Raw genomic sequence first — 25,537 nt, 5'->3', positions numbered from 1 at the left:
TAAAATAAATTGACAGTGGCTATTTCTAGAATTAATTATCATTAGATAAGAACTTAAACACACTTTTCTGTAGAAACTGTTTTAATAAGCATTATTACAGGGGTGGGAAATTATTTTGGCTGGATGGATGCTTAAAAAGTTGTTAAGGGCCACACACACAAAATCTTTCAGAAGATGTCATTTTAACAAAGCATAGATAAAAAACAAATCATACTAAATATGAAACATCTACTATAACATATTTTAATTTTATTTCAAAAAATATTTTTTGTCCTGATTTGTGTTTTTTTGAGTAGTGTACGTAGAGGCAATTGCATAATAGCTCAAAATAAAGTCTTACTCTTGTATATTGTGTGTGAGGAGGGTGGAGGGGCTCCAGTGGTGGGGGTTGTGTGTGGGGAATATGTGTGGAGTATGGGATGGGTGTGTGGGGGAGGTGAGTGTGCATGTGTGTGTGGCGGGAGGGTGGCTACCCCTGCACTAGGTCCCAGGAGCTGGCTGGCAGTGGGAGAAGGAAGGGAGGGATGGCAGGGGAAAGGGGCATGTGAAGCAGAGTTTGCCTATCGGGGTGCAAGTGCAAGTGTGGTCTGACCCCCACCCTACATCTGCCCTGCAGCTGCCCTGCAAAGGGGGCAGCCCACTCTGCGCTCCTACCTGTCCAAGCCCTGGCCCTGGCCCCAGTCAGTGCACAGAGCTTTTCAGGAGGGCTGCTCCCAGAGCAACTGCAGCCACCCGGTACTGCTCAGCTTTCTCTGCTTCCAGCAGCTCCTCCTCCTTCTCCTCCTGTCCCTGCTGTGCTGCTCTGGGCAGCAAGCAGTGCAGGGAAGCCATGGGGACGTGCAGGGTTCTGGCTCCAGCTCCTGGCCACCTTCTACCCACTCAGCCACCCACAGGTGGCTGCTTATCACACCAGGCACCTGAGTTGGTAGGTGGAAGATGGCCAGGAGCTGAAGTTGGAGCCCTGCACACTGGGGCAGCAGCCACTCAGCTGCAGCTTCCTCCCCACCTGCCTGGGCATGTGGTGTCTGGTGCATGTCTCCATGGGTTCCCTGCACTGCCTGCTGCCCAGAGCAGCACAACAGGGCAGGAGGAGGAGGAACCACTGGAGGTGTGGGAGCCAAGAAGTACCCCAGTGACTGCAATCACTCTGGAAGAAGCCCCGCTGGGAAGCTATGAACACTGGCCAGAGTTGGGTGGAGTATGGTGCAGGCTGCCCTGGGTGGGAGTGCATGGGGCTTAGGCCCATGCAGAGTACCATGGGCCAGATACAGTCAATTGGCAGGTGACCCTCCACAGGCCAAATCCAGCCTATGGGCCATATTTCGCCACCCCGGCATTTTTAGCTATCTATTAATAAAATGTCTTGTCGAAAAAATAACTTGATAATCATCCACTTAGTTTCTGTAGTATGGTAATTATTAATCTCTGGCTATCTATTTGCAGCAGTCACTAAGCTTCAGATATTGTACTGATTAGACAAAGTATAGAGCATATTTCTGAAAACTTAAATGAACCCTAAAAATGTAATTAACCATATACCATAAACTTTTCACTATACGTGTTATTATACTAATGTATTAATTCCTTATCATTTAGGACAACATGCCGTTGAGAAGAAATAACATTTAAAGGCATAAGGATCTGGTTGCCTGTAGAGAAACCTCACAAAATCAGTTAATATTTGAAAGGAAATGAGTTTCCAGTAGGATGCCTGGTATTTCCTGTATCCAGCCTGTCCAGAAATGTCATATTCTATCCTGTCCTTTACTAACACATTTGTAAAATGGAACATCAAGAATATTATGAGAAAAAACTCAATTTGTGATGGTGATATTCCGAGACACATTATGGCGATGAAGGCCATTTGTGTGCCTCGGTGGAGTGTACACTAAACAACATAAATCTCTTAACGATGGGAGGGAAAACTGAAGAGAAACAATTACCCAGTTCACTCTCCCTTTCAACATCCACTCCCTGCCACTGTGTGGCACAGGATACAGATACTGGGCCAGGTCGACCTATGGTTTGACCCAGTAGATGGCAGTCTTTACGTTCATGTTGTTAAAATAGTGTCAATTTTTGCATTGTCTTTAAAAATACACATCAGCCCTGCAGATTGGCAGAGAGACACACTAAAATAGGCTATGTTAATTAGTCTGTACATTGAGGAATCTCTAGAGAGATATGGGTCTTATTTCTTAAAGAAATAAGCCAAGGTTCAGAACAGGCCCTCTCCTCCTCCTCCTTCTCCCTGTCCCTTTCCCTCTTGCTCTCGCTCTCTCTTGCCCGCATTCCATTCAAGTTTATCCAGCTTTCCCCTTTAGCACATTGTCTTTCTTTGGGTAAATGGAACCTACTGCAGCTGCCTAGACATGGATGCCTTCCCCCTCACTTCTTCAGTAAGTCCCCCGGAAAACACCAGTAGCTCCCAAGAATCTATGGGAAGTTCTTGCTCACCATTACAGCTCACAACCCAAATTCTAACTGTAGTTTGGACACCTCTAATTGTACTTTTCCTCTTGGCTCTCTCCAGCTGCCTGGACATCTGTACTTAATGAGCCTAACCTTCCAGCACCATCTCATAAAACATTTCATGAGATGGCTGCTCAGCCAACATAAAGCACACAGGGATGGGAAGAACACATTTTTCCTCCTAAAACTGTAGTAGAAGGATTTCAATCTCACCTTGACTGAACCTGCATTGGAAGCACTCTCTGTCTCACCAGGTCAGAGATCTTTGGCTCTCGGCAGGCTAGAAAAAATACAATGTTGCACAATCCTTTTCCATGTTCAGAGCTCAAATGTTATGGTTCAGATACCTGTCCACCCTTTCCTGTCACTAGCAATAATGAACTAGATTAAGAAAAGAAGCAATAAGTAGATATTGTTATATGCATTTAAAAATATCTATAGCAACTTTTCCCCTTGTCTACTAGGAACATAATCCCAACTTTCTTTCCAAGCACAAGAACACTTTCCCCACTAATCTGTCTGTGCCTCTCATACTGTAGTCATCTTTGTAATAGATCTGAATCTTCTGTCTTAGGCAGGGGTAGGACATCACTGTCCAAGCTTTCTTAAGACAATAATTAAAACATCACAGCTGATTATTTGACATCTGAGTGAATGTTTGTTGAAATAGAATGATACATACGAAAGCCTAGCCCCCATCCGCCTGGACATGCACAGAGAATCCAGAGGACTGGGAATATGCCACAAAAGCAGCAGGATGCGACAGATAGCTGCCAATCTGTTCTGAGAGGATCCTATTTTAATAAGTATGACAAGACTGGCCTCAGTTTGCCCAAGATAACAGGACAGAAATCCCCAGTCTTTATACTCGCATATAATACTTATTTTTGAGTGAAAATAATTTTTTGATTTTTTTGTGAATTCACCTGATTGTACCAAAATCTTTTCCCTCCACTCAAGTGCATTGACTGAAGGCTTCTTTGCAGGATATGTTTCATTTATATGCCTGAGTGTTCATATATTGTGTTCTTTTATTATACTTGACTGCCTGTGATTAATATCAAGCATTTATCTTTCTGTAACTACTGAAGTTAATGTCGTAAAGGTATAAGAGGAGAAAGGGGAGAAGTACTTTCCATCCTCAGGGCAGATAACACAAAACATTAAAATGCAGAAAATAAGAAAATCCCAAATGAACAAATAGTCCTCCCTTTTGCTCAAATGACTTTTTGGGAAATAATCAGACAGTTCCCTTCTCAAATTCCTTCATTCTACCATGGTTACAAGCACACTTTTACCAGGCCCCACGTTAACACAGTTATTCCCTATATAACAGAACATTAACATGTATGCTTAAATGCTTGGACGGATACATGGTTTAAGCTTGTGCTTAAGGGCCACACTGAATTTAATCTTAACTGGATTTGGAATCTTAATCTGAACTGGAAGCCTGATTTTATATAGGCTTATAATCTGAACTGGAAGTCTGAGTAGACCCTTACTCATACAAGTAGTCCTGTTGACTTGAAAGAACTAGTCATTGAGAAGTGGACCCAGTGAGATAAAATATATATAGCCTACTCTTTTAATTGTCTTCCAGTCTTCACTTGTTTCACTGATCCTACCCATATTTGACCCAAAGATGCAGGTTGGGGAGGGGCAGGAACAGGACAAAAAGGGGAAATGAGATACATTCCTATTGGTTTGTTAAAGACAAAACATCAATTGGAATCACTAGCATCTTCCCTGGCTAAGTTCAGCCACCAGAAAGAGTTGGCAGACTCTCAGCTTCAGTATCAGATGTCAATCAGAACTTTTATGGGAGGTTTGTTAGGAAGCTGGCTCTTTAGCCAAAAAATAATTAATAAAGAAAACACCCCTAAAATACTTATGAGATATTGTAAAGAGTGTAAACTACCTTTTATGCAGATCGGCTGTTTCCCTGACCACACTCCATTGTCCTGGCAGGTCCGCTGCTCATTCCCACTTAGAACATATGAGTTGTTACAAAAGAAAGCCATGACTGTGCCAATTTTTGCATAGCGTCCATTCATACGCCCCGTGTCTTCTACTACTTTTCTGTAACCATTGAGTGGGCCACCAGGGTCTGAGCAGTTTTTTTCTTCCAGAACTGACAAAAGGAAAACATATTTAAGATTTTATGAAAATCCGAAGTATTCGTTTTTAATACTAGAGCATGAATTTCATAGTCCATGCATGCATACATTACTACACAATCTATACTTAGCTGATTTTATTTCTAAATTAACCATAATGCCAGAATTAGAAAGCATTAAAATATTGAAGGGACAATGTCAATTTAGAAAGAAAAAAATACTAATATTACCTTGTATTTTGTTAAAACTGAAAGATTCTGGAACATTAAAAAAAATGTAATGTAGACCCAAATCCTGCCAATATCAAGCAAAAACCTTAATTTTATCCACTAGGTGCATCTACACATGCAATTAACATGCAGAAATATACTCTGGAGCACTTTGAGCTGGAGAAAACTGCTCCAGGGAGCAGTGTCTACAAGTGCACCTGGGGCAGCAGCAATTTGAACCAGGATGGACCAGTTAACACCAGAGCCAGGAACATGGGGCAACAGCCCTGGGCTCCAGGTGGCAGTGTTGGGCAGCAGAGGGGCTGGCTGGGGCACAAGGGTCAAGCAGGAGTCTGGCTGAGCTGGTTGAGCTGACTGGGAGCTATTTATAGCCATGGTCACCATTTACACATGTGTTTAATCACAAATAATGACTCTGCCATAGGATTGCACTGTCCTCAATACAGTACTATCTTACAGCAGAGTTAATTAGTTTACTGCACCCTACTACCAGTGCACATATAGACAGTGACACTTTACTGAAGAGCTTATTAGCCTACTCATCAGTAAAGCACATGTGTAGATGCCCTTAGTGAGCTTTTTATTGATCTATACAGGATTATTTATGTATACTTTGGTATGGACACACATACATTGGGAGCTGTTTTAAAAAAGGGAGAGGGACTCTTGCTCTGAACCATGCAGTAGCTGTTATAGTCTAACCATTACATGCAACCAAGCCCGGAACAATACAAATGAAACAAAACAGCCTAACTTTAACACTTCTTCATCCAGTTTAAGTTGGAGCAATATTGCTATATTGGTATCTCTCCATCTAACTATCACAATGTAATAGCTGTGACATACTACAGATCAGCATCTTCTCTGTTTTGAAACTACTCCAAATGTATGTGTGTCCATGTCTTTTCTATAGTGCACTGGATTACTGGGCTTGAGTAATAGAGCTTGACTATTTAACTTTACTTTTGTTTGTATTCAGGGTCATCTCGATTCCTTTCATCCTTTCCTTGCTTTTCCTACAGTGATATAAAGATCTCAACTATCCAGGTGAATGCCAGCTAGTATTTAAAGAAAACTAGTTCTCACTTGGCTGAAACATAAACACAACTGCATTCTTATTCACATTAGGTTCTGTCTCTAAAACCTTCTTTCCTCTCCTCCATACCTCCTCTCATTAATTTTCTTTTCCCTTTGTATATGTGTATGTTTCTTTTCCCCCCACAAAACTGTAAATTGTAGCCTACAGCTTGTTGGCAGTGTTCATTAAAGTGATGCTGATAATTAATTTTCCTATACTTTATTTCCTCAGCTCTCTGTTTGCATTACCATATTGGAAACCTTAAAACAAAATTCATTTCCTTGTCAGGAACATCCTTTTCCCTTTGACAACTATTGATTTATTCGCCCTCATTTTCTTATGAAGCTAACGATAACCTAAATTCCTTTCAGTGTTGTTTGTTGCATCAGCATCTCAGATCAGGACTTCTCAACTCTTATCTTAGATAATTCTTTTCTCATCGGAAGCTGTTGCTGCTCCATTTCTGGGCAAGGAATCCCAGAAGCCATAAGAGAATTCCTCTTGCTATTGTCACTTCTTGTCTCTTGACTGCTTAACACCAGTTCATGGGATTTCTCTATTCAGAAAAACACTTATGCATTTAATTAAATCCCCTTGAAGTCAAGAGTACTTAGGCACATACTTAAGTACCCTGAAGAGCATTTAACTGTGTACTCTTAACATTTCCTTCAATGGGATTTCAGCATGCAATTAAAGTCAAATATATTCTTGAGTGCTGTGCTGAACAGTGATTAACTTTATTATAACGTGTTAAGCACATACTTAAGTTCTTTGCTAAAGCAGGACCATATTAATGAGGCTGGAGGAGGGAAAAAATGGGTTTCCTTAGCCCAGATGAGGAAGCAAAGGACCTCTTTGCCTGCTTTTAGCTTAGTTCCATTGTTCCTGTCTTTACCTTAACATCCGTTCATGTGTATAGACAGACAGTAGTGTCACTAAGGTAGAGCCAACCAAGGGCAGTCCCAGCTGCTAACTTGGGTGGTGGGCAGAAAAATAGCAGCTGCTACAGCAGCCACACAATCATACCAGTGATGCAATGGTAGCCAGAAGTTGTTGTTGCCTCCGTGTGTCACAGCTACCCCAGGGACCCACCTACCTTGTTATCCCTCTGTCTACAAATTATTTTAATTGCTTTCACAAGACCTTGTATCAGGTATGGTACAGCTAGTCACATCTCATAATACTGCAATCCATGACCCTGTGATGTCACAGAAGGGCAAAGAATTGGAGACAACAATTTTAGATATTCCCAACTCTACATGCCTACAAATACTTGACCTGTCTGTGGGTACTGTGGATTTGCCATCTGGTCTGTCATGTCTATAGAACAGAAGGGGCGAGCAGGTAGAAACCTCTTCTATCTGCCTACTCCTGTAAAGCGGTAAAAGGAAAGCACTCCCAGAAGTAATATTTTATTTGCATGCTACTTTCCACAATGATGTCCAGCATGATGTCATTGAATGGTTAGGAGAGTCCTGGTATTTCTAGAAGTAGCTGAACTTCTCTGAATGAAACAAGCTGGCTGATTACACTTGAAAAAGGCTTTCTTCTCCTCTTGCAGCCTGCATGTAGCTGATGTTATAAAAATACTATCATTTACATAGGGTCAAGTTGGGTTATGTCATGTATATGGGATAAAGACTATGCTGAAGGATGAAACAGAGGGAAAAAGAACTGGGAAAGAGAACGTGTTAAAATGAGCTTCAATGATAATTGTGAAGAGGTGAATTTTGGACAAGTACTGACACTACTGAGGATGACTGACAGACTTAGCCTCAAGCATTTATTGTTGCTGGAAAATGTCTGCCTAGCCAGAAAGATGCCCTGTTCCTGCTGGATGACCTCCAGGAGTTCTTATAGGAGCAATTTTCAAACACTGATCAAAATATTTTCTCCTTGTTGGTACAGCACTCTTGCAAACTACTGGAAAGCACTGCTGTAACCTATGCAAAGCATTCTGGAATCAAGGAGGCAAATAAATCTAATAGAAAATGACTTAAATGGAGGTACCTGTTAGGAAGAAGGAATTGATAGTAGACTACTTAGCTAAGTGAGCGATAAGGAGAGACATAGGTTTTAGATGGTAGATAAAGGACTGGCTCTTCTAGCAGCAAGGCAACACTGACAAAAAAGCATTGCTCCGTTCCTAATTTTGCCTGGGTATAAAATCTCTATTGTCCCATTACTCTGTCCTCTACACAGTAAACCACCTAATAATCACTTCCACAGTGATCATCTTTTCATATGAAATATCAGATCAACAACAACGCTAGAAATAGCTATTGGATTCACTAATCCCAAAAGCTTCATGGCCCTCATTTGTGTTTCAGGTGCAATGTACACTTCCAAGCTGAGCAGTCTTTCAATGGGACCTTTGCCTGAGGAAGGACTGCAAGGCTGGGAAACAACATACAAGTTTCAGATTTAGAAACAGAAAACAAGATTCAGATCTACCAAAGTGTCTTAAGACTATAGAGACATTAGAACATCATATCAAGTCATGGATCTGTCAAATTCCTGCTGAGGTTTGGACACTGGTTTAATAAAATCCAATAGACTGATTTCATGTCAGTTCAACGGCCAATACATGATATGAATCAAAAAAGTGACCTTACCACATTCAGGATGATGTGTTGACCAACTCCCATCAAGCTGACAATAGGCAACATGGGTGCCATTTAAGTTGTAACCTGCGTTGCAGTTGAAGTAAACCTGGGCCCCGTATTTAAAGTCATCTCCTTCCACAGTACCATGAGCAGGAGCACCTGGAGTCCTACACATCACCACTGACAGTTCAGATATTTCAAAAAAATCCACTTTATTACAAAAACAGGACTGTGTTAGGATGATACTTTATTTAGAATATTAAAATATATTAAATTAAAATGGGCACAGGAATCAAAATTACAAGACAGGTAGATGCAGATTTTAAGTTATAAACACTTTTGCATGAGCTTAACATTAGTAGTCCCATTGTTTCCATGGGATTAGGCAAGTGTTTAAAGTTAACACATGCAAAAGTGCTTTCTAGACCAATGCCTTAAAATTGCTAAATTACTACTATTCAAAGCTTGATCTATCTTAAGAGGAATGTTAAATGAAATACTACTCTGCTCAACAGAGAAATGCTAAACAGAACGTGGAGTCTGGAATCAACAGAATTTAGAGTCTGGAAACCTTTATATCTAAATTCTTTAATTTTTTTTTCTGTTTGCATATATTCTTTCAGATTCCTTGTACAAGAAAAAACATTTTCAGCTTTGTTTGACTCAAACATTACAGTCACACTACTAAAAATGAACCTTGAAAATGATAAATTATAGTGAACTGTCCTACTGCATTTATCCTATTAGAAAAATACTGATAATTCCATAGAAAACGTAACTGTTGCAAAGGGAAAATAACAGATGTATCACACTAAGAAAAGCTCCCTTCATCAGCATGGAGAACACAACAGTCAGTATCTGCTTAGCTAGCCATCTGCCTGTTTACCTTTCTGTCTGTATGGGTCCCTAATCTTCACAGATGCACTACAGAAGCCAATGAGTTTGGGTTCTGCATTTTCTATTACTCCATTCATGACTTTCTCTGAATCCTAATTTACCATATTTATTCAAATATAAGACAACCCTGAGTATAAGCTGACCCTCCAATAATTAGATTTTATATATGTCAAATATATTAATTTGTTATGATTTTCCAGGTATAGAATTTAATTATTGGAGGTTTGCCTTGAATTTGTCCCCCTCTCACTGTTACAGCAGAGAAGATAAATCTGGGGAACCAAGTAGCCCCTTTGTCCTCTGATCACCTACCAACTTCTTTCCCCTGCAGCCCCTTCCCTCCATCCTTATTGTCAGACCCTGCTCTCCCTGAGTGCATGGAAGTGAGGAGCAAATTTGAAAACACTGACCTTGAAATAAACATATCTGTAGTAATTTGCATAGGCTCCAGCAGAGTCAACAGCATTTCAAGCCATGGTGACCCCACAGATCAGCACTGCTCAGTATGTGTGTGTATACCAGATACCCCTCACAAAGGATCCATGTACCAATTAGTGCCCCCCTCAACTCACGACTGCCACCAGCTGTTCTCATCATGAGTCTTGGGTTCTTCAAAAAAACTATATGCATATGTGGACTGATTGAGAGACCTGAACTTCTTCAGCTTCTGCAAGAGGAGGCTGAGAGGTGATCTTGTGGCCGCCTACAAACTCATCAGGGGGGACAGCAAGAAATAGAGAATACTATGTTTACCAGGGCGCCTGCCAGGGTAACTAGAAATAATGGCCACAAACTGGAAGACAGCAAATTCAGATTGAACATCAAGGAAATAATTCTTTACCGTGAGGGTTGCCAAAATGTTGAATAAGCTTCCAAGGGAGGCGGTGCTGTCCTCTTGCTTGGAGGTGTTTAAAAGGAGATTGGACGGATACCTGGATGGGTTCATCTGACCCCAGCACTCATTCCTGCCCAGGGCAGAGGGTCAGACTTGATGATCTAATAGGCCCCTTCTGACCCTAACATCTATAAAACTGTGAGGTGCAGGGCAACCTAGTTTGGCTCCACCTTGTGGAGGGTTGGACCACACTAATCATATGCAGTAGGCTGAGTGAGGGGGCAACAGAGGGATTCTGGGTGAACTGTTTGGGGTCCCATTTGATGATGTTTGCCAGACATGGTTCTTTGGATAAATGTGATATCTTTTATTAGACCAACTAAATAAACACAATAATGTTTGCCAGACATTTGAGGCTGGAGAAGAAACAGGAATCACTGGAAATGGGAAAGAAAGGCACAGCTTAGCTGTGGTAGTAAAGAGGAAGTTGAAATGTATCCAATGTAGTGGCTCACCATGACTCTGAAAAGTGTTAGCATTGAGGTGGGGACTGAGCACAGTGGGTACTAATATATATCTTATTCAGGTAGGCTGTACTAATTTGGGGGCAACTGCTTTTGCGCTTTCCCCCTAGCTGCTCCTTAGCTTTTTGGCTAGGAACAGGCAAGACTAGGTAGCATCTGAACTCCAAGGATACCAGGCCTGGGGCTTGCATACCCCCAGAAAAATAGTTCTCATCAGCATGGGCTGTGTGTTTTATAGTCATACTTAGTGTTGGTTGCATATAATCAACTTCAAAGTTGGTTTTCATTACTGAGCACATGCTGCTCTTGGCAGCAGCTTAATGATAGACTATACTGAATGAGGTTTCTTTGTATGTAAATATAAGATGAGAGGCTATACATAAAAAGTCCATACATAAATACTTGTAAAACACACCGAGCATGTCTATGCAAGATGCTTCAAGCACAGGACACTAATTCTACTGAGCATTAGCGTGGTGGGTGAAGCCCATGCTAATGCATTAATATGCAGTAGATTGTCTAAAGTGCATAACTCCACTAAAAAAAATGTTCACCTGTGCTAATGCGTAATGTGATTACAGTGCATTAAGTTAGTACCTGTCATTACCGGTACTAAACTTAATGTGCCGTAATTGCGGCACATTAATGAACGTGTAAGCATGCCCACTGAAATCTGTGGTTAGGAAAGTAAGATAGCTTTCTGCAACTAGGCCAGAAAGAGTGCTTTAGGCAAATCTGCAACTGAATTCCAGGTCAGCTCTATGGAAGATTTTCCTAACTTACGATGTATTTTCCAAACTTCAGGATCCATTCTGAAAAAAAATATCCACAGACTTTCTGAATCTATTGATATCTTAAGTACTGAAGAACTACTTCTAGTCCTGTACATTATATTGGTTCCCAGTCTCGCAACCTTTCCATTTTTCTCCTTCCCTTGGTTCTCTTTTAACAACTCCATTCTAATCTCTTGGTCTGGTATTCCATGTCATAGCTAAGAGATAAAATTTGCCTTCTGTGCACAGGTTAACTTAATGCAGTCATTGTTATCTAGAGAACTGTGCACAGGGTAAAGAGGTAGAGATCCAGAGTTCTAAGCCTGCCTCCGTGATGCAACTATGATGTGACTTTGGGTTAATTGCTTTACTTTCTACCTGTCACATCTGACAGATAATAAGTTGGTAATACCAGAAACAATAATAATAAATAATAACAGATAACAAGCTGGTAATACCCTCTCCCCATCTCATACGGGGAACACATCTACAATGTGCTCTAACAGCATAACAACTGAGTATTATCAACAGAGAGAATCTTTCTGTTATCTATACCTTTATCTGCTATGTGTCTGTTCTTGTCTGACCCAATATACTCTCAAACATTCATCTTGATCTCTGCTCTGTTCTTTGACCTGTGCCATTGTGTTACTCTTTTTTATCCTTTCTTTGAACAATTTTGTTGATTATTTTTTGCTGTTATTGAACTAATAAAACTGTGGTGCATTCATCAAACTGTATTACCACGGTGCATTTTCTTCTGTAATAATCAGAGTTTAATTCATATTAAAATTACCCTTATTGCCGGCTCTGACTTTCTCCCTGATTTTGTTCTTATAAGACTGTCTTCCCTTTCATACCCCTCTCTGGTATTCAGACAGCTCCAGTAACCATTTTCCTTTACTTTGTAATCATTTCTTTGCAATAAAGTCTTTATCAATTATTTTAAAAGGAATCCTAATTATTTCTGTGCTTTGTATAATGCTCTCCCTTCTTTACGTGGATAGCATGAACCTGAGTGGTTTTCCTCTCTTTCAGATTGTACAGTCAGTTCACTTGTATGTTAGGACTGCCTCCTTTGTCAGAGATGTTTTATTAAAGCCTTTCAACATTCTCTGCTGTTTTGGCGATATATCCAACCATGCCATTGATTTGTGCAGGTATTTTTCATAAGTTTTTTTGAAATGGTAACCCTTTTAAAAGAAAATGTATTTCTTGTTCCCACCCACCACCATCTAATCTAGTCATCTGCATCTAATGGGGCACATCTATGCATGCCCCCCATGACTTACTTTAGGAAGTACTAAATGATAGTGCAGTAACAGCCTTTACTGTGTTGTCCCGGCAGCGCATGGTTATTTTTAGCAGCTATGTCATTGTAGCGACAAGCTATAGCAAGGTAGCTCATCACTACAGCGATGTTGCATCAGAGTCATGGTTTGTGCCCGCTGATGCTACATCGCCATAGCACGTCACTACAGCAATGTGGCATCACATGTAAACGCACCCATGCTGTATGTGCATCTCCTCAGCTACTAAACTCTGTTCAAGATCTGGGTTGAGTTAAACTCATGTCCTTAAGTAAACTGATTTGCTAGCTACTAAGCACAAGGTTTGGGATCTGAAATCAAATATTCCTAATAAACTAGGATTCTAGTTTCTGAACTTTGACACTTGTAAATTAGGGCTGTCTAACAGGTGGCCCACAGGCTGCATATAGCCCCTGAGTTGCTAACCTGTGGCTCCCAGTCCACTCCCCACATTTCTCTCCTGCTGTTACCGCCAGATTCTCCAGGCTCTCCCTCCTTCCTCCACTTCCTTTTGTCTGCCCCTGCCTCTGGGGGTAGGGCAGCATGACCTGTAGGGCTGAGGGAGCCCATAGCCAAAGGGCTTGGAAGGATCCATAGACCCTGCAAAGTATGGTGGCACTAGTGTGGCCCAGCAGGGGTCTCCTGAAGCATGAAGGGGGGCATCCATGCAGCATGGCTGCACAGCACAGCAGAGAAGGGCCCATACAATATATCATTTGGCTCATGTGCGAGAAAGACCCCAGCCACTCAGAAGTCGGATAGCCCTGTCTTAACTGCAGCCTTCATGTGGTGAGAAGTAGGCTTGTGTGAGTCATCAGCGATCCGATCCGGCTGCTTCAGATGGCAGCGATCCGATCCAGAGCTCCAGACTGGGTTTCCATCTCGATCTGGCTGAAGCTTTGGAGCCACCTTGGAGATCCGGCCATAGGGTACAATGGGGAACCAATGAAATATCTATAACTTTGTAGTTTTTTTGGCTGATTTGGATTAACCTTGCCGGGATGGTAGCCTTTGCTGAATGAAACCTGCCAAGTTTAAAAAAGATTGATGCAAGGGGTTGGGGAGAACTGTACCCCAAATTCTTGAAAGCCAAACTCATGTCATGGCTGTGTTACAACACAGGGGGGTCAAAACTGCAGAGGTGGTAGCTCTTGCTGAGGCCACAAAGCCTGCCAAGTTTCAAGGAGATTGGTGCAGGGGTTTGGGGAGAACTGCACCCCAAGCTGCGGACAAGAAAACTTGTGCCATGGGTGACCCTGCATGTGTTAAGGCACAGCAGGGTGACAGCTGCAGGGATGGGGGCCCCTGCTGAGGCCATGACACCTTCCAGCTGTCAAAAAGATTGGTGCAGAGGGGTTTGGGGCCCTGCACCCTGAGCTGCTGACGGACAAAACTCGTGCCAAGACTGTGTCTGTCTTGGGGCAGTTGATTGTCTGTATTGAGTCTTTCCATTCCTTAGCCTGGTTTTGTAGTAGGTGTTAATTGATGCTCGTTAAGTCGTTATGTAGTAGCTAGGTCCTATGTATTGAGTCCCTGGTCCCTGAGTGAATCATGATTGATTGATTGGTAACTGGTAACACAGCAGCTTAGCAGCCAGCCCTGCAGCAGTCTCCCCTCCCAGCCCCAAGACGGACACAGTCAGTCCCACGGCACCAGTTTTTCTTGTACACAGCTTGAGGGGCAGTTCCCTCTCAAACCCCTGCACTGATCTTCTTGAAACTTGGCAGGCTTTGTGGCCTCAGTAAGAGCCACCACCCCTGCAGTTTTCACCTCACTATGTTGTAACACCTAGACATGATATGAGTTTTGCTTTCACAAATTTGGGGTGTAGTTCCCCCCAAACCCCCTGGTCTGATCTTCTTGAAACTTGGCAGGTTTCATGCTCTCTGCAGAGTCTACCACCCCTGAAAATTTTATCCAAATCAGACAAAAAAACAAGAATGTTATAGATATTTTATTGTTTCCCCATTATTTCCCATGGCCAGATCTCTGAGACGGCTCCGAGGTGGCTCCAAACCACTTCGGGAAGCCTAACGAGGCCCATGCTTTGACCCAGATATGCTGCTTCATACCCTGAAGCATCCAAAGCTTCTCCAGATCTGAAGCTCTGTCTGAAGCCTCGCACAGCCCTAGTAAGATGGTGTAGCATTAGCCTGTTTTCATGGACTAGAAAAAGAGCAAGAAAGAAATACTGTCTATATAAACTATGCGAGAAGGACTTTCCCTCTTAGTCAGCAATGGATAGTAGGCTTTGTGCTACTTATAAGCCTCATACTCATTGCACTTGGTATCAATGCAATGTCTTTTGCAAAGCCAGGTACACTTGCGTAACTGCACATTTTTCATTAGAACAATACCTTGCCTTTTCTCTCAAAGAACTTTGGAAGCTATGAAGTTGCTGCACTAGTTTAATTGGCACATGGCAGAGGAAAGTATGATCAAAGACCCAAGAACAAGTAGAAAGTAGAAAAGTACAATACAGTCCAAAAGTACAAGTAGAAAGTACAATAGATTATTTAGCGCTAACCTAGAATCAAGAGGAACTTGATGTTTAAAGACTCATCCACAAGAACACCCACAACCAAGTATAATTTATCTGAGACAAAATTGAGACAAGTGCCAAAATCTGAACTGTAGCTCTAGCATGTCTAGGATTTCAGATTGGGATACTTAGACTATATTCCTTCCCCAATGAGATTAGAAGAGAATGTCCAAGTGAACAAACTGAATCTCAAAAAGTCTGGGTAATGAAAAGGGGTGTGCGAAACGAGCCATATTCCATTCGGATTCAGCCTGAATCGGGGACAGTGATTTGATTTGCTGATTCAGATCACTGTCCCCAATTCAATTTGGCTGAATCCAAATCTGAAGATTTGATGCTGATTTAGAGAATCAGCGATTTGGCCATAGACACAGCTTTAAATGTTTTTTCTACATACCTTGAGGTGCCAGGCACGGCTCGTGAACACTGTGATGGTGCAGCAGATGGAGTGTCCCACAGGAGTGTGGGTCCCCCCTCCCCATGGTCAGCAGCAAACCCAGAAGTGGACTAGAGGTACTTCCAGTTCACTTCCAGGAATGCCGGGGAGCATGCAGGGGAGCTCACCCAACCCCCACACCCTCCTCCCCAGCTCAGCAATAGATCATGGGAGGACCCTGGGTGCCCCCCCACAAACCCAAGAGGCACCAGCAGAACTGAAAATGGACCGGAAGAGCTTCTGGTCCACTTCCAGGTCTGGTGCCAAGCACCCTGACCCCCCAACCTCCCGCTCCTGTGGGATGCTCCATCCACCCCACCATATCAGCATTCACAAACCGCCTGGTACCTTGAGGTATGTAGAAAAAATATTTATTGCTGTGTCTATGTCCGAATTGTCTAACCTTTCCAAATCTCTCCAAATCAATTCGAAGAGTTCCGATTTGATTCAGAGAGATTAAAGGGTCTCCTGATTCTATTCAGATTTGGAGATTAGCCCACTGAATCAAGCCGAATCTCCACTGAATTGAATCGGTGATCGAAACTTCGCACAGCCCTAGTAATGAATATTAGCACAGGTTCAAAAAGTGACTGATCAAATTAATGGGTATTAGATCCAAATAGAAAAGTCAGATTTCTCAAATCTCAGTTGGACAATGCACTATAAAATGCCTCAGAAAGAATGATCCTACAGTGATGAGCAGAGGCATAGATTACTTAATAGATGTTTCCCAGGTTTTAGAATTCCTTCTTTTGCTACACCTTGTTTGTGTCTACATGAGATGCTGACTGCACAGTAGCTCACTACTACTCAAAAGTAGCATCACATGGCAGGAAGTGTGACATGATGCAACTGTGCAGTAACTCTGATCATACAAGTACAGTAACTTGTTTATACAAGTACTAAATGACTGTACAGTAATGACTGCAGTAATGACTGCACAGTCAGTGTCTCGTGTAGACACAGCCCTTGTCTTTTTTTTGGAAGTTTCATAGCCAATCTATCTAGACACTTAACATCACTCCCATGACTGCAGTAGGAGTCAAGTATGGACCCAGCCTGACCCTAGAGAGCTTATGAAAACAGATAAGATAAAAGCCCAAAGTGGTATCAGCAGCAAGAATTTCTATCAGAAATGCTGAGTTGGGACCACACTGCTGTTAAAGAGGTGCTATAATAAATGTTTATATAATACATTCATGGACTTTTGGTAAAATTTAATATTATCCTCCCTGTCTTTTCCTATGTGTCTTAGGAAAGGAAAACGTGTGTTTGTTTTATGTGAAATATATTAAGCTATTCCCTATTTGACAGATACTTTTTTGTATTCAGAGAAAAACTAGAATAAATTAACAGACAGTTCCTGATTTTTTAAGTCCAGTGTTCCATTGTTAATAATACAGTAAACGCTCTGTTATCTGGCATCCCCTGGGAATGGGGGATGCCGGTTAATCAAATATTCCGGTTAATCAAATGTGCACCATCTAGTGTGCTCCCCAGCATCAGGGTGCCGGGGGACGGGGAGGGGGGCCCCATGCAGGCTGCTTTGCCCTGGGCTGTGGGCCAAAGAAGTGGCAAAGAAAAACTCGGCTCACGGCGGTGAAACGGGAAGTCCCCCAGAAGTGGTACTTCCGGTTTCACTTTTGCTGGGTCCCTCAGATGCAAGTTAATAGAGTTTTCTGACTAATAAAATGCCGGTTAACACAGCTTTTGCTGTACAGTGCTGATGCATGTCCTTTTTCAGTTACATCAGGGAGATATTCCTCAATTCCGAATCATCTGACATTTATCAATGGTTTTCATGTTCATTTTATCTCTGTTGAGAGAAAACAGATCATCTCTTCAGATGCATTTTTTCTCCCCCACTGTTCTCTGAATACTCCTTGCTGAAGTAGTTGTTCTTGTTTTGGGTTCCCTTTTTCAACAGAATGCCATAAATATATATATCTGCAATACATTCTATCTAGATAATGGATGTGCTATTAGTAATATATTGCATTCCCTGATGACATCTCATTTATGATCAGTGGTCCTAGTCTGAGGCTTGAATTTCCAGTCCACCCCTTTGAAATATGAGGCATGGAGACAATAAAAGTGTGTTTGTGTGTTTATTAATTGCTCTTGTGAGCTTTTTAATAATGCTGCTATCAAAGCTGATCCAGCCACATGGTCCTAAGTCAGAGTTTGGCTTCTGGGCTAATATAAGTAGCAAACTGTGCCAGTCCAACTGCTTTCAGGGAAAGATCTTTTAACATGCAATATTGCTTTTGCATAAGGTGCATTGGCAATCTCAGCAGGGAGGCCAAGGACTGAATGGGCCTCAAAGAATGACTCTCACCTCTTTCAAGTGTGACACCATAGATCAAGACAGAGGGGTACTGTAATATGTTGACATCCTATTCAATGAAGTTCATGCATACAATTTCTGGAGGATGTGTATATATAACTAGCTGGGATTCCAATTCTGTAGGACATTTACAAAATTAATTCAGAAATTAAATGAAAATTCAAAATTTTGGACTTTTCCACAAAAATGTCAGTTAGAGAAAGCCAAAAAGACATTTCATTTCACTGAATAGTTCCAAGGCTCTGGGAGCTGTCCAGAGCCCCAGCAGCTCTCCAGGAAGGAAGCTGAGCAGTTCTTGGGTCCTGGATGAAGCTGAGCTGCCACACATCCTGAAAGTATTAGGAACCTCAGGTCTGTGGCAGTCTGCCAGAGCAGCTGATAAAGCCCCTGGAGTCTGTAACTTTGTTCCCAAAAGACTGTCCCCTGGGCTGGGGAATTAGAAAGTCTAGACAACCCAGAAACCTGCTGAATATATTGTCAAGAAGAGGGGAAGCCATGGAGCTGAGAATAATTTTTCAGCAAAAGAAAGTGAATTTTCCATTAGAAAATCACTGAGACAAAAATATCCTGAATAGCTCTACCTATCCAGAGCTCAGTGCCATTCACTAATAAAGAGCCTCGGCATATTTCTGACTCCATTGAAGCCAACAGTGCTAAATCGCATCAGGTTAGATTTTAGTCTGGAAGAGACTGATTTGATCACCTTCTATTTTTTCTATTTCAACTTTTGTTTTCAGGGCAAGATTACTAAAATGGCTGCTTGAACAGTACTGGCTATAATGTTTATGCTGAGCACTTACCCACAAAACAAAAAGGCATTTACAAAAATAGGCAGTTATTTCATCCCTAAAATGGATATTATCAGAACTGATGTAAAGAAAGAGAATGTGATTTACATGACTTCATAGATTTCATAGACATTAGGGCTGGAAGTGACCTCAGAAGATCATCGAGTCCAGCCCCTGCCCGAAGGGCAGGAAGTCAGCTGGGGTCATAGGATCCCAGCAAGATAAGCATCCAATTTACTCTTGAAGGTGTTCAATGTAGGTGCTTGAACCACCTCCCATGGCAGGCTCTTCCAGACCTTGGGGGCTTGGACAGTAAAGAAATTCTTCCTTACGTCAAGCCTGAATTGGTCTTGTAGTAGTTTATAACCATTTGACCTCGTCATCCCTTGGGGCGCTCTGGTGAACAAACGTTCCCCCAGATACTGCTGGTCACCCCTGATAAACTTATAGGTGGCCATCAGATCACCCCTGAGCCTGCACTTTTCCAGGCTAAAGAGCCCCATGGCTCTCAGCCTCTCATCATAAGGTCTGTTTTCCTGACCTCTGATCATGCACGTAGCTCTTCTCTGGACTCTCTCAAGCTTCTCCACATCCTTTTTGAATTGTGGAGCCCAAAACTGGACACAGTACCCCAGCTGCAGCCTCACCAAAGCCAAGTACAGCAAGAGAATGATGTCCCGGGACTTGCTTGAGAAGCATCTATGGATGCAAGCCAGCGTTTTGGTCACTTTACTAGCATCACACTACAGGCTCATGTTCATCTTGTGGTCAATGATGACCCCCAAGTCTCTTTCTTCCATAGTGCTAGCCAGTGTAGCACTGCCGAGCCTATAAGGATGCTGCAGATTTTTCCTCCCCAGATGGAGAACCTTGCATTTTTTGGTGTTAAACACCCTCAGGTTCTTGTCCACCCATTTGCTGAGCCTGTGAGTAGCACTGCTAGGAAGAGGATAAAGGTCTCCTGATGTACTTATCCATTCACAAAGAAAACACTATTATTATCTGTGTTAGTCTTAAATCAGGCAAAAGATAAATTTGCACCTTATAAACTAACTAAATCAGAGATGCATAGCATAAGCGGTCATGGGCTTGCTATTGCTTCATCAGATACCATGATGAAGTATCTGATGAAGTGAACTCAGGCTCACGAAAGCTTATGCTACATATCTCTGATTTAGTTTGTCTATAAGGTGCAAATCTATCCTGCCTTATCCACCAGGCCTTATCCATGCTGCCTCTTCTGAATCTTCCTCACTCAGAAACATGAGAAAATATATGAAGGACAAAATATAAGTACCATCCTATTAATCTCTGTGCTGTTCACTAATGCAATTGTGGCACCCTAGCTCTTTGGGTGCACAATATCCTACATTATATTTCAATAGGAGGCACCAACAGGAAACAGGTCAGCAGCTATCAAGAGCACTGTGGGTATGAACAAACGTACATTTAAACAAGGAGTGGGCCCTGCTTCCTGCAAGGTCACATCACCTGTTAAATCTACGTGATCCTGCAGAGACACAAGTGCAGCTGTTTTAAGGTGGCTGTTTTAAGAATGGCCCTCAGTGCATACCAGTAAACATGCCCAACACAGAACAGCTCTGGGAATGCAATGAGGGCCACTCCTAATGTGGGTACATGGCCTCATTTCTGGGATTTTGTTTATGCTGAGAGATAACAAAAGGGCAGGGCAGTCTCCATAGCAATGTTTCCAGTGAAGGTATGGAAGGGGTGCAGACAATGACAAAGTGATGCTATGTAACCTCAGATTTGTAGGTTGTGGAGGGAAATAAAATAATCCTGCATTTGAGCAAAGGACTATGAGACACTTAAGGTCCCTGCCAACTTTATGATTCTAGCCATCCATACTTGCATAAGTGATGCTGCTAATGTAGACCATGATACTGTAATGAGCTTAGTACAGCAAGCACCTGTTCCCATGGAGAATAGTTTGACAGATAAAGGCCAGAACAATGCCTAAAGAGTTCATAGTAGGGTTGGAGTGTTGTTGCAGCTGTGATGGTCCAGGAAATATGCAAGAAGCAAGGGTTTCTTTGGTTGTTGGTGATATTTTTTATTAGACCAACTGTATAGTTGATAGAGATGACTAACAAACTTTTCAGCGCAAAGTGAATGAGGTAGGCACCATACAGTTGTCCCAATAAAATATATTAAATATATTAACCAGAAAAACCTTGTTTCTTATATAAAGAATTCATGGCTTCCTGTACTTGTACTCAGATGAAGTATGTGGGAATGAGTGGTAGCAATATTTGCAGGCTATGACACTATAAGCTAATTAATCTTTCACTCCCCTTCACTTTGAACCTCATATATTAGAGATAGCTACTGATTAGAAAGCTTCATACAGACAACCCAATGCAGGTTTTGTGCTCACAGATCTTCATTCCTAGTAACAGTAAGGGAAGGATGTGTGTGACTACAATCTGTCACAGCTGCAACCGAGAAATCATCATCTTTTAATATGTGAAATGTAACTTCTCTAGTGGAGGTTTGGCCTGTTAGGAAGCTGAGTCACTTTGGAACTCTTAATCAGGGAAGGTCTGACAGAAAATCATCCCAAAGGATGGGTTTGTGTATCTATACACTATACCTAGGGTGAGCATAATAATTTGAAGGAAATCCAGGCTGGGGAGCCAGGGAGCAGGGCAGGACAGTGCAGTATATGCACGCACGCACACACACACACACACACACCTCCCATGCCACGGCTCCCAAGAGCAGGACAGGGAAGGGGCGACACACACACACAGAGCACTGACTGCATAGCTCCAAGGAGCGGGGCCAGGCATACACACATAAACAGAGCCCCGACACTACAGCTCCCAGGTACAGGCTGGGCAATAATCCAGTGGTTCCTCCTCCTCCTCTTGCCCCAGTCCACTGGGCAAGAGACTGTTCACAGCCCAGCAGAGTCCAGACCAGGGAACAGTCCTTTGTCTGGGCTCTCTGGAGAAAATTGAAACAAAAGTTCCAGATTGGCCCAAACCCACCTGAATGTGCCCAGCTCCTGACTTAGGAGCTGGACACATGCAGGCTGATTCCCACCAATTTGGGAATTTTGCATCAATTTTCTCCAACAGCTGGGATGCTGAGACAGCTTCAGAAATGTGGGACTGTCCCAGCCAATCCAGGACATATGGTCACCATAACTATACCTTTGTGTATGTCTAGTATTCTGTGTCTCATTTTTTACATCCCTTGATGTCGTGAAATAAATAAAAAGGTTTTATGTTTTAATAAAGCAAACAGGCTTTGCAAGATCCATGAATGGAGAAATGATTAGCAAAGAGGACATTTCAATAAGGAGTGTAGAGGGGTCTGTCCACAGAGGTAAAAAATTATATCCTAAAACAAGTGTTCCACAATACTGAAAATACAGACACTATAAAAATACAGAAGTAGACCTCCTAGTGCTATGAAGAAAAGCAGCGAGGAGGAGTATATTCTTAGAAATACATGTAGCATTTTATAAGCAGAATTACTGAATCTCTGAGAACCATATAACTATTAATGGACTATTACAGCCAGACAGATACAAACAGAACTCATCTGTCTGTAAATCTGCCTGTCACCTTAGCAAAATACACCTGATCTCAGGAGCATAACTATAGCTGACCTAGCAGGCACTAGTCCCTGACAGTGATTTTGAGGAAGCACAAGAATGCTCCACAACTGCCACTCAGGGTATGGAAATTGGTTGTTACACCTCTGTCTGATTTAATGGGTTTTAAGCAGAACTGAGCAACAGGGACTCCTGGATCTCTTCTCAGACATAACACAGTCCTACTCAGAGACCCATGACCAAGGTAGTAAGGGCCACATTCACAAAGGTATGCAAATTTCAATGCAAGTGAAGTGCTAAATATAGTTAGATGACTACATATCTTTGTTTAGGAAGGAGGTCATATCTTTCTTTGCCAGCCAAATCAAACCTCTGCACATCAAAGCAGATGAAGCACCATCAGAGCTGGGTTCCTTAATACCCACTGGCTGCACACCTCATGGCCATGTGCAGCCCCACCAAAGACAATCCTCATACTGTCTACAGAATAGAAGGGCAGGCTGGATTTACCCCTTAACCTTTCATCTGTACTTTACTCATCTGTGAGCATCTTTGAAGCTAACAAGCTCTGCCCAGATGTTAGGTCTTATCATTCTTCACATTAATCCTATGAACACCAGCATCAATCATGAACCCCCCCGAAGTGCTATAACTAGCAGGTTTCCAATCCAGCTCTCTGTGATTCTTCACAAGTAAATATCTATCCTGCAGCAGCTAGGAATAATTAGACAAAACCATGATGTAATCCTTACTGAAACCAAAATCTTTTCACTGCCTTTCAGCCACTTGGAACTTACCCCTGATGTTTTCCAGCCCTCTGCTTCTGTGAATGAGACAGTATCCATGTGAAACTATGCTTGGGTCGCCCACTGTGATTTTTCATCCGGAGGCAATTTGGAAGCTGTTGCTTACAATTAGCCACTTGATCTTTATCTGCATTGTTCGGAGCCCTTAGAAAGCTGTGTCTCTGGATACAACCTTTCCGGTATTTGGATGGCCTATTTAAATATACAATCGGACCTGTTTGTGCAGAGGATGCCAGACTGAGTGAAATCCTAATGTTCTCTACCATTCACATTCACTGTGTCCACAGTGGGAATTAATATTTAGAATAGATTCATATGTAGAACATTACAAAATGCATCCTTTGGGGGGAAAGCATATGGAGGATGCATATCCTCTGTGGATAGAACCATTGGCTGAGAATGGAAAGCCCAATGCAGTATAAAGGGTTGATATTCACATCACTACATTTAACTACAAAAGGGAATAAATGGCTTTCAGCCATTCCACTTCGGGATGCAAAGCTCAGACTAAGCAGGAATAATCCTAGTGACTATTTGGATTGGAAACCTACAAGGAAAAAGCAGGCTCTTCAAGATAACATTTAAAAATGTTTCTTATATATACTAAGAAACAATAACCATCTTCAGGGAAACTCTCTTAATGAGCTAGACCTACAGAAGTATAAGCTATAGCAGAGGTTCCCAAACTTTTTCTTATTGCATACCCCCTTCCAGATTTGCCAGCTGCCTCCATACCCCTACCAGCATACATTTTATATTTCAACCCCTTAGATGCCAATTATTTTTATAAAGAAAATTAAATCACACTTCTGTGAATCTGCCATTACACAATTTCTCCCATGTACCCTCCAGAGATGTCTTGCATGCCCCCAGGGATATGCATACCACAGTTTGGGAACCCCTGGGCTATAGCAAGAGCTGTTCAGCCTTTGGATGCATAAAAAAAAAAATCAAGAGGCATATGATTGTCTGGGTTGGATTTTTTTTTAATTGAAAAATGTCTTTACCTTGGTAAGAAAATGAAATCAAAACTTTCAAGTGGTGGGATGACAGCACTGGGAGGAAGGAAATGCCATGAACAAAGATGGAAGGACAGCAGTCAACTGGAGAGTGCTAAGCAGCTGACCAGGAATTTGACTGGCTAAACACATAAACAATATGGAGGTGTATGTGAACACCAAGAAAGAGAACAAAGGGCAAGTGTGATTATCCACTGACTAGAAACTTGTCTCACCATTCACACCCCTGTGTGAAGAACTGACCCACAATTTGTAGCAAAGAAGACTATATAGAATAGCTCCATAGATGTTTAAGTTTTTAGAGAAATGGGGAGAAAAGACAGAACCTTTAAAGAAACTCTGAAAGGTAGAGAGTATTTGGGGCTTCCCAGGTATTCAAAGCCGTTTTCAGTTTACCACTAAATGTTAAAAGAAACTGCAATCTATGAATTTGTCCTTGAACTGCAGTTACATAAATTAGCAGCTATACTGGGAATCTCCAAAGAAGAAAGTAAAGGGATATAGAGGCCCAAATTCCTGGCCACATTCTGGGTCCTTTGTTCTTTTCCTGTAGTGCAAAGGAACAAAATACAATATGTCCTTTTTCCTTCCTCTTCTCAACACTTGGAATCACTGTTATGCAAAAGGGAATTTGTACCACAGAGTCATTGTGCCCACTATCTATGCAGAATTACCTCTTCAAAGGTAATTCCTCACCTCCTACCTATACGCCCACCTCCTCACAGCCTCCAGTGTTTGGACATGGTTTGGATAGATGTAAGGATCTGCTGGAGCTGAGTGAGTCTGGGTACAGTTCACTATGTGCCCATTATTCTGAGTCAAATAGCAGTTTTGTAAGCCCTGTAAAAAAGCTGAGACAAGTTAGGGCAGGCTTATAATGAAGACTGCCTACCCAGAATGCAAGAGAAGCCAATCCGATCACTGTCCGCCCTGTAGGCTGTGCCTTCTGAAATGCGCAGTTTGGAGTCAAGGCCAAAGAACGAACCACTCTCCCATATCCAGCCTTTGCCGTCGCTGGGGGAAAAGTGCATTCTTATCATGTGGTAACAAATACAAGATAAAATCCCACTGGAGGAAAAGCAATTTTATTTTCTGCCTTGATGTAAACTCTACCCCCCCAATGGTATACTACACAAATGAAAAATATACCACTTTTGCTAGCGAAGACACA

The 25,537-nt window shown here is 42.1% G+C and overlaps 1 protein-coding gene across 4 annotated transcripts in view; it reads right to left on the bottom strand.

Annotated features, from left to right (window-relative positions):
- The window catches only part of PAMR1 (peptidase domain containing associated with muscle regeneration 1), a 108,906-nt gene that overhangs the window by 4,972 nt on the left and 78,397 nt on the right, over positions 1-25,537 (bottom strand). For 2 of the 4 annotated variants that reach the window (XM_019519389.1, XM_019519391.1), the window contains exons 8-10: positions 8,513-8,713; positions 4,391-4,603; positions 2,686-2,752 (exon numbers count right to left, since the gene is read on the bottom strand). In XM_019519389.1, coding sequence (XP_019374934.1) covers positions 2,686-2,752; positions 4,391-4,603; positions 8,513-8,713 — 481 coding nt within the window. The remainder of the gene's footprint in view (positions 1-2,685; positions 2,753-4,390; positions 4,604-8,512; positions 8,714-25,537) is intronic. The other 2 variants (XM_019519390.1, XM_019519392.1) reach the window with 2 other exon arrangements.

The sequence above is a fragment of the Gavialis gangeticus genome, unplaced genomic scaffold (genome assembly GCF_001723915.1).
Source record: "Gavialis gangeticus isolate Ggan-Ray unplaced genomic scaffold, GavGan_comp1, whole genome shotgun sequence".
In the NCBI taxonomy this organism is placed as follows: domain Eukaryota; kingdom Metazoa; phylum Chordata; order Crocodylia; family Gavialidae; genus Gavialis; species Gavialis gangeticus.
The sequence above is the reverse complement of the archived record's forward strand: the minus strand, read 5'-3'. Positions and strand labels throughout refer to the sequence as shown.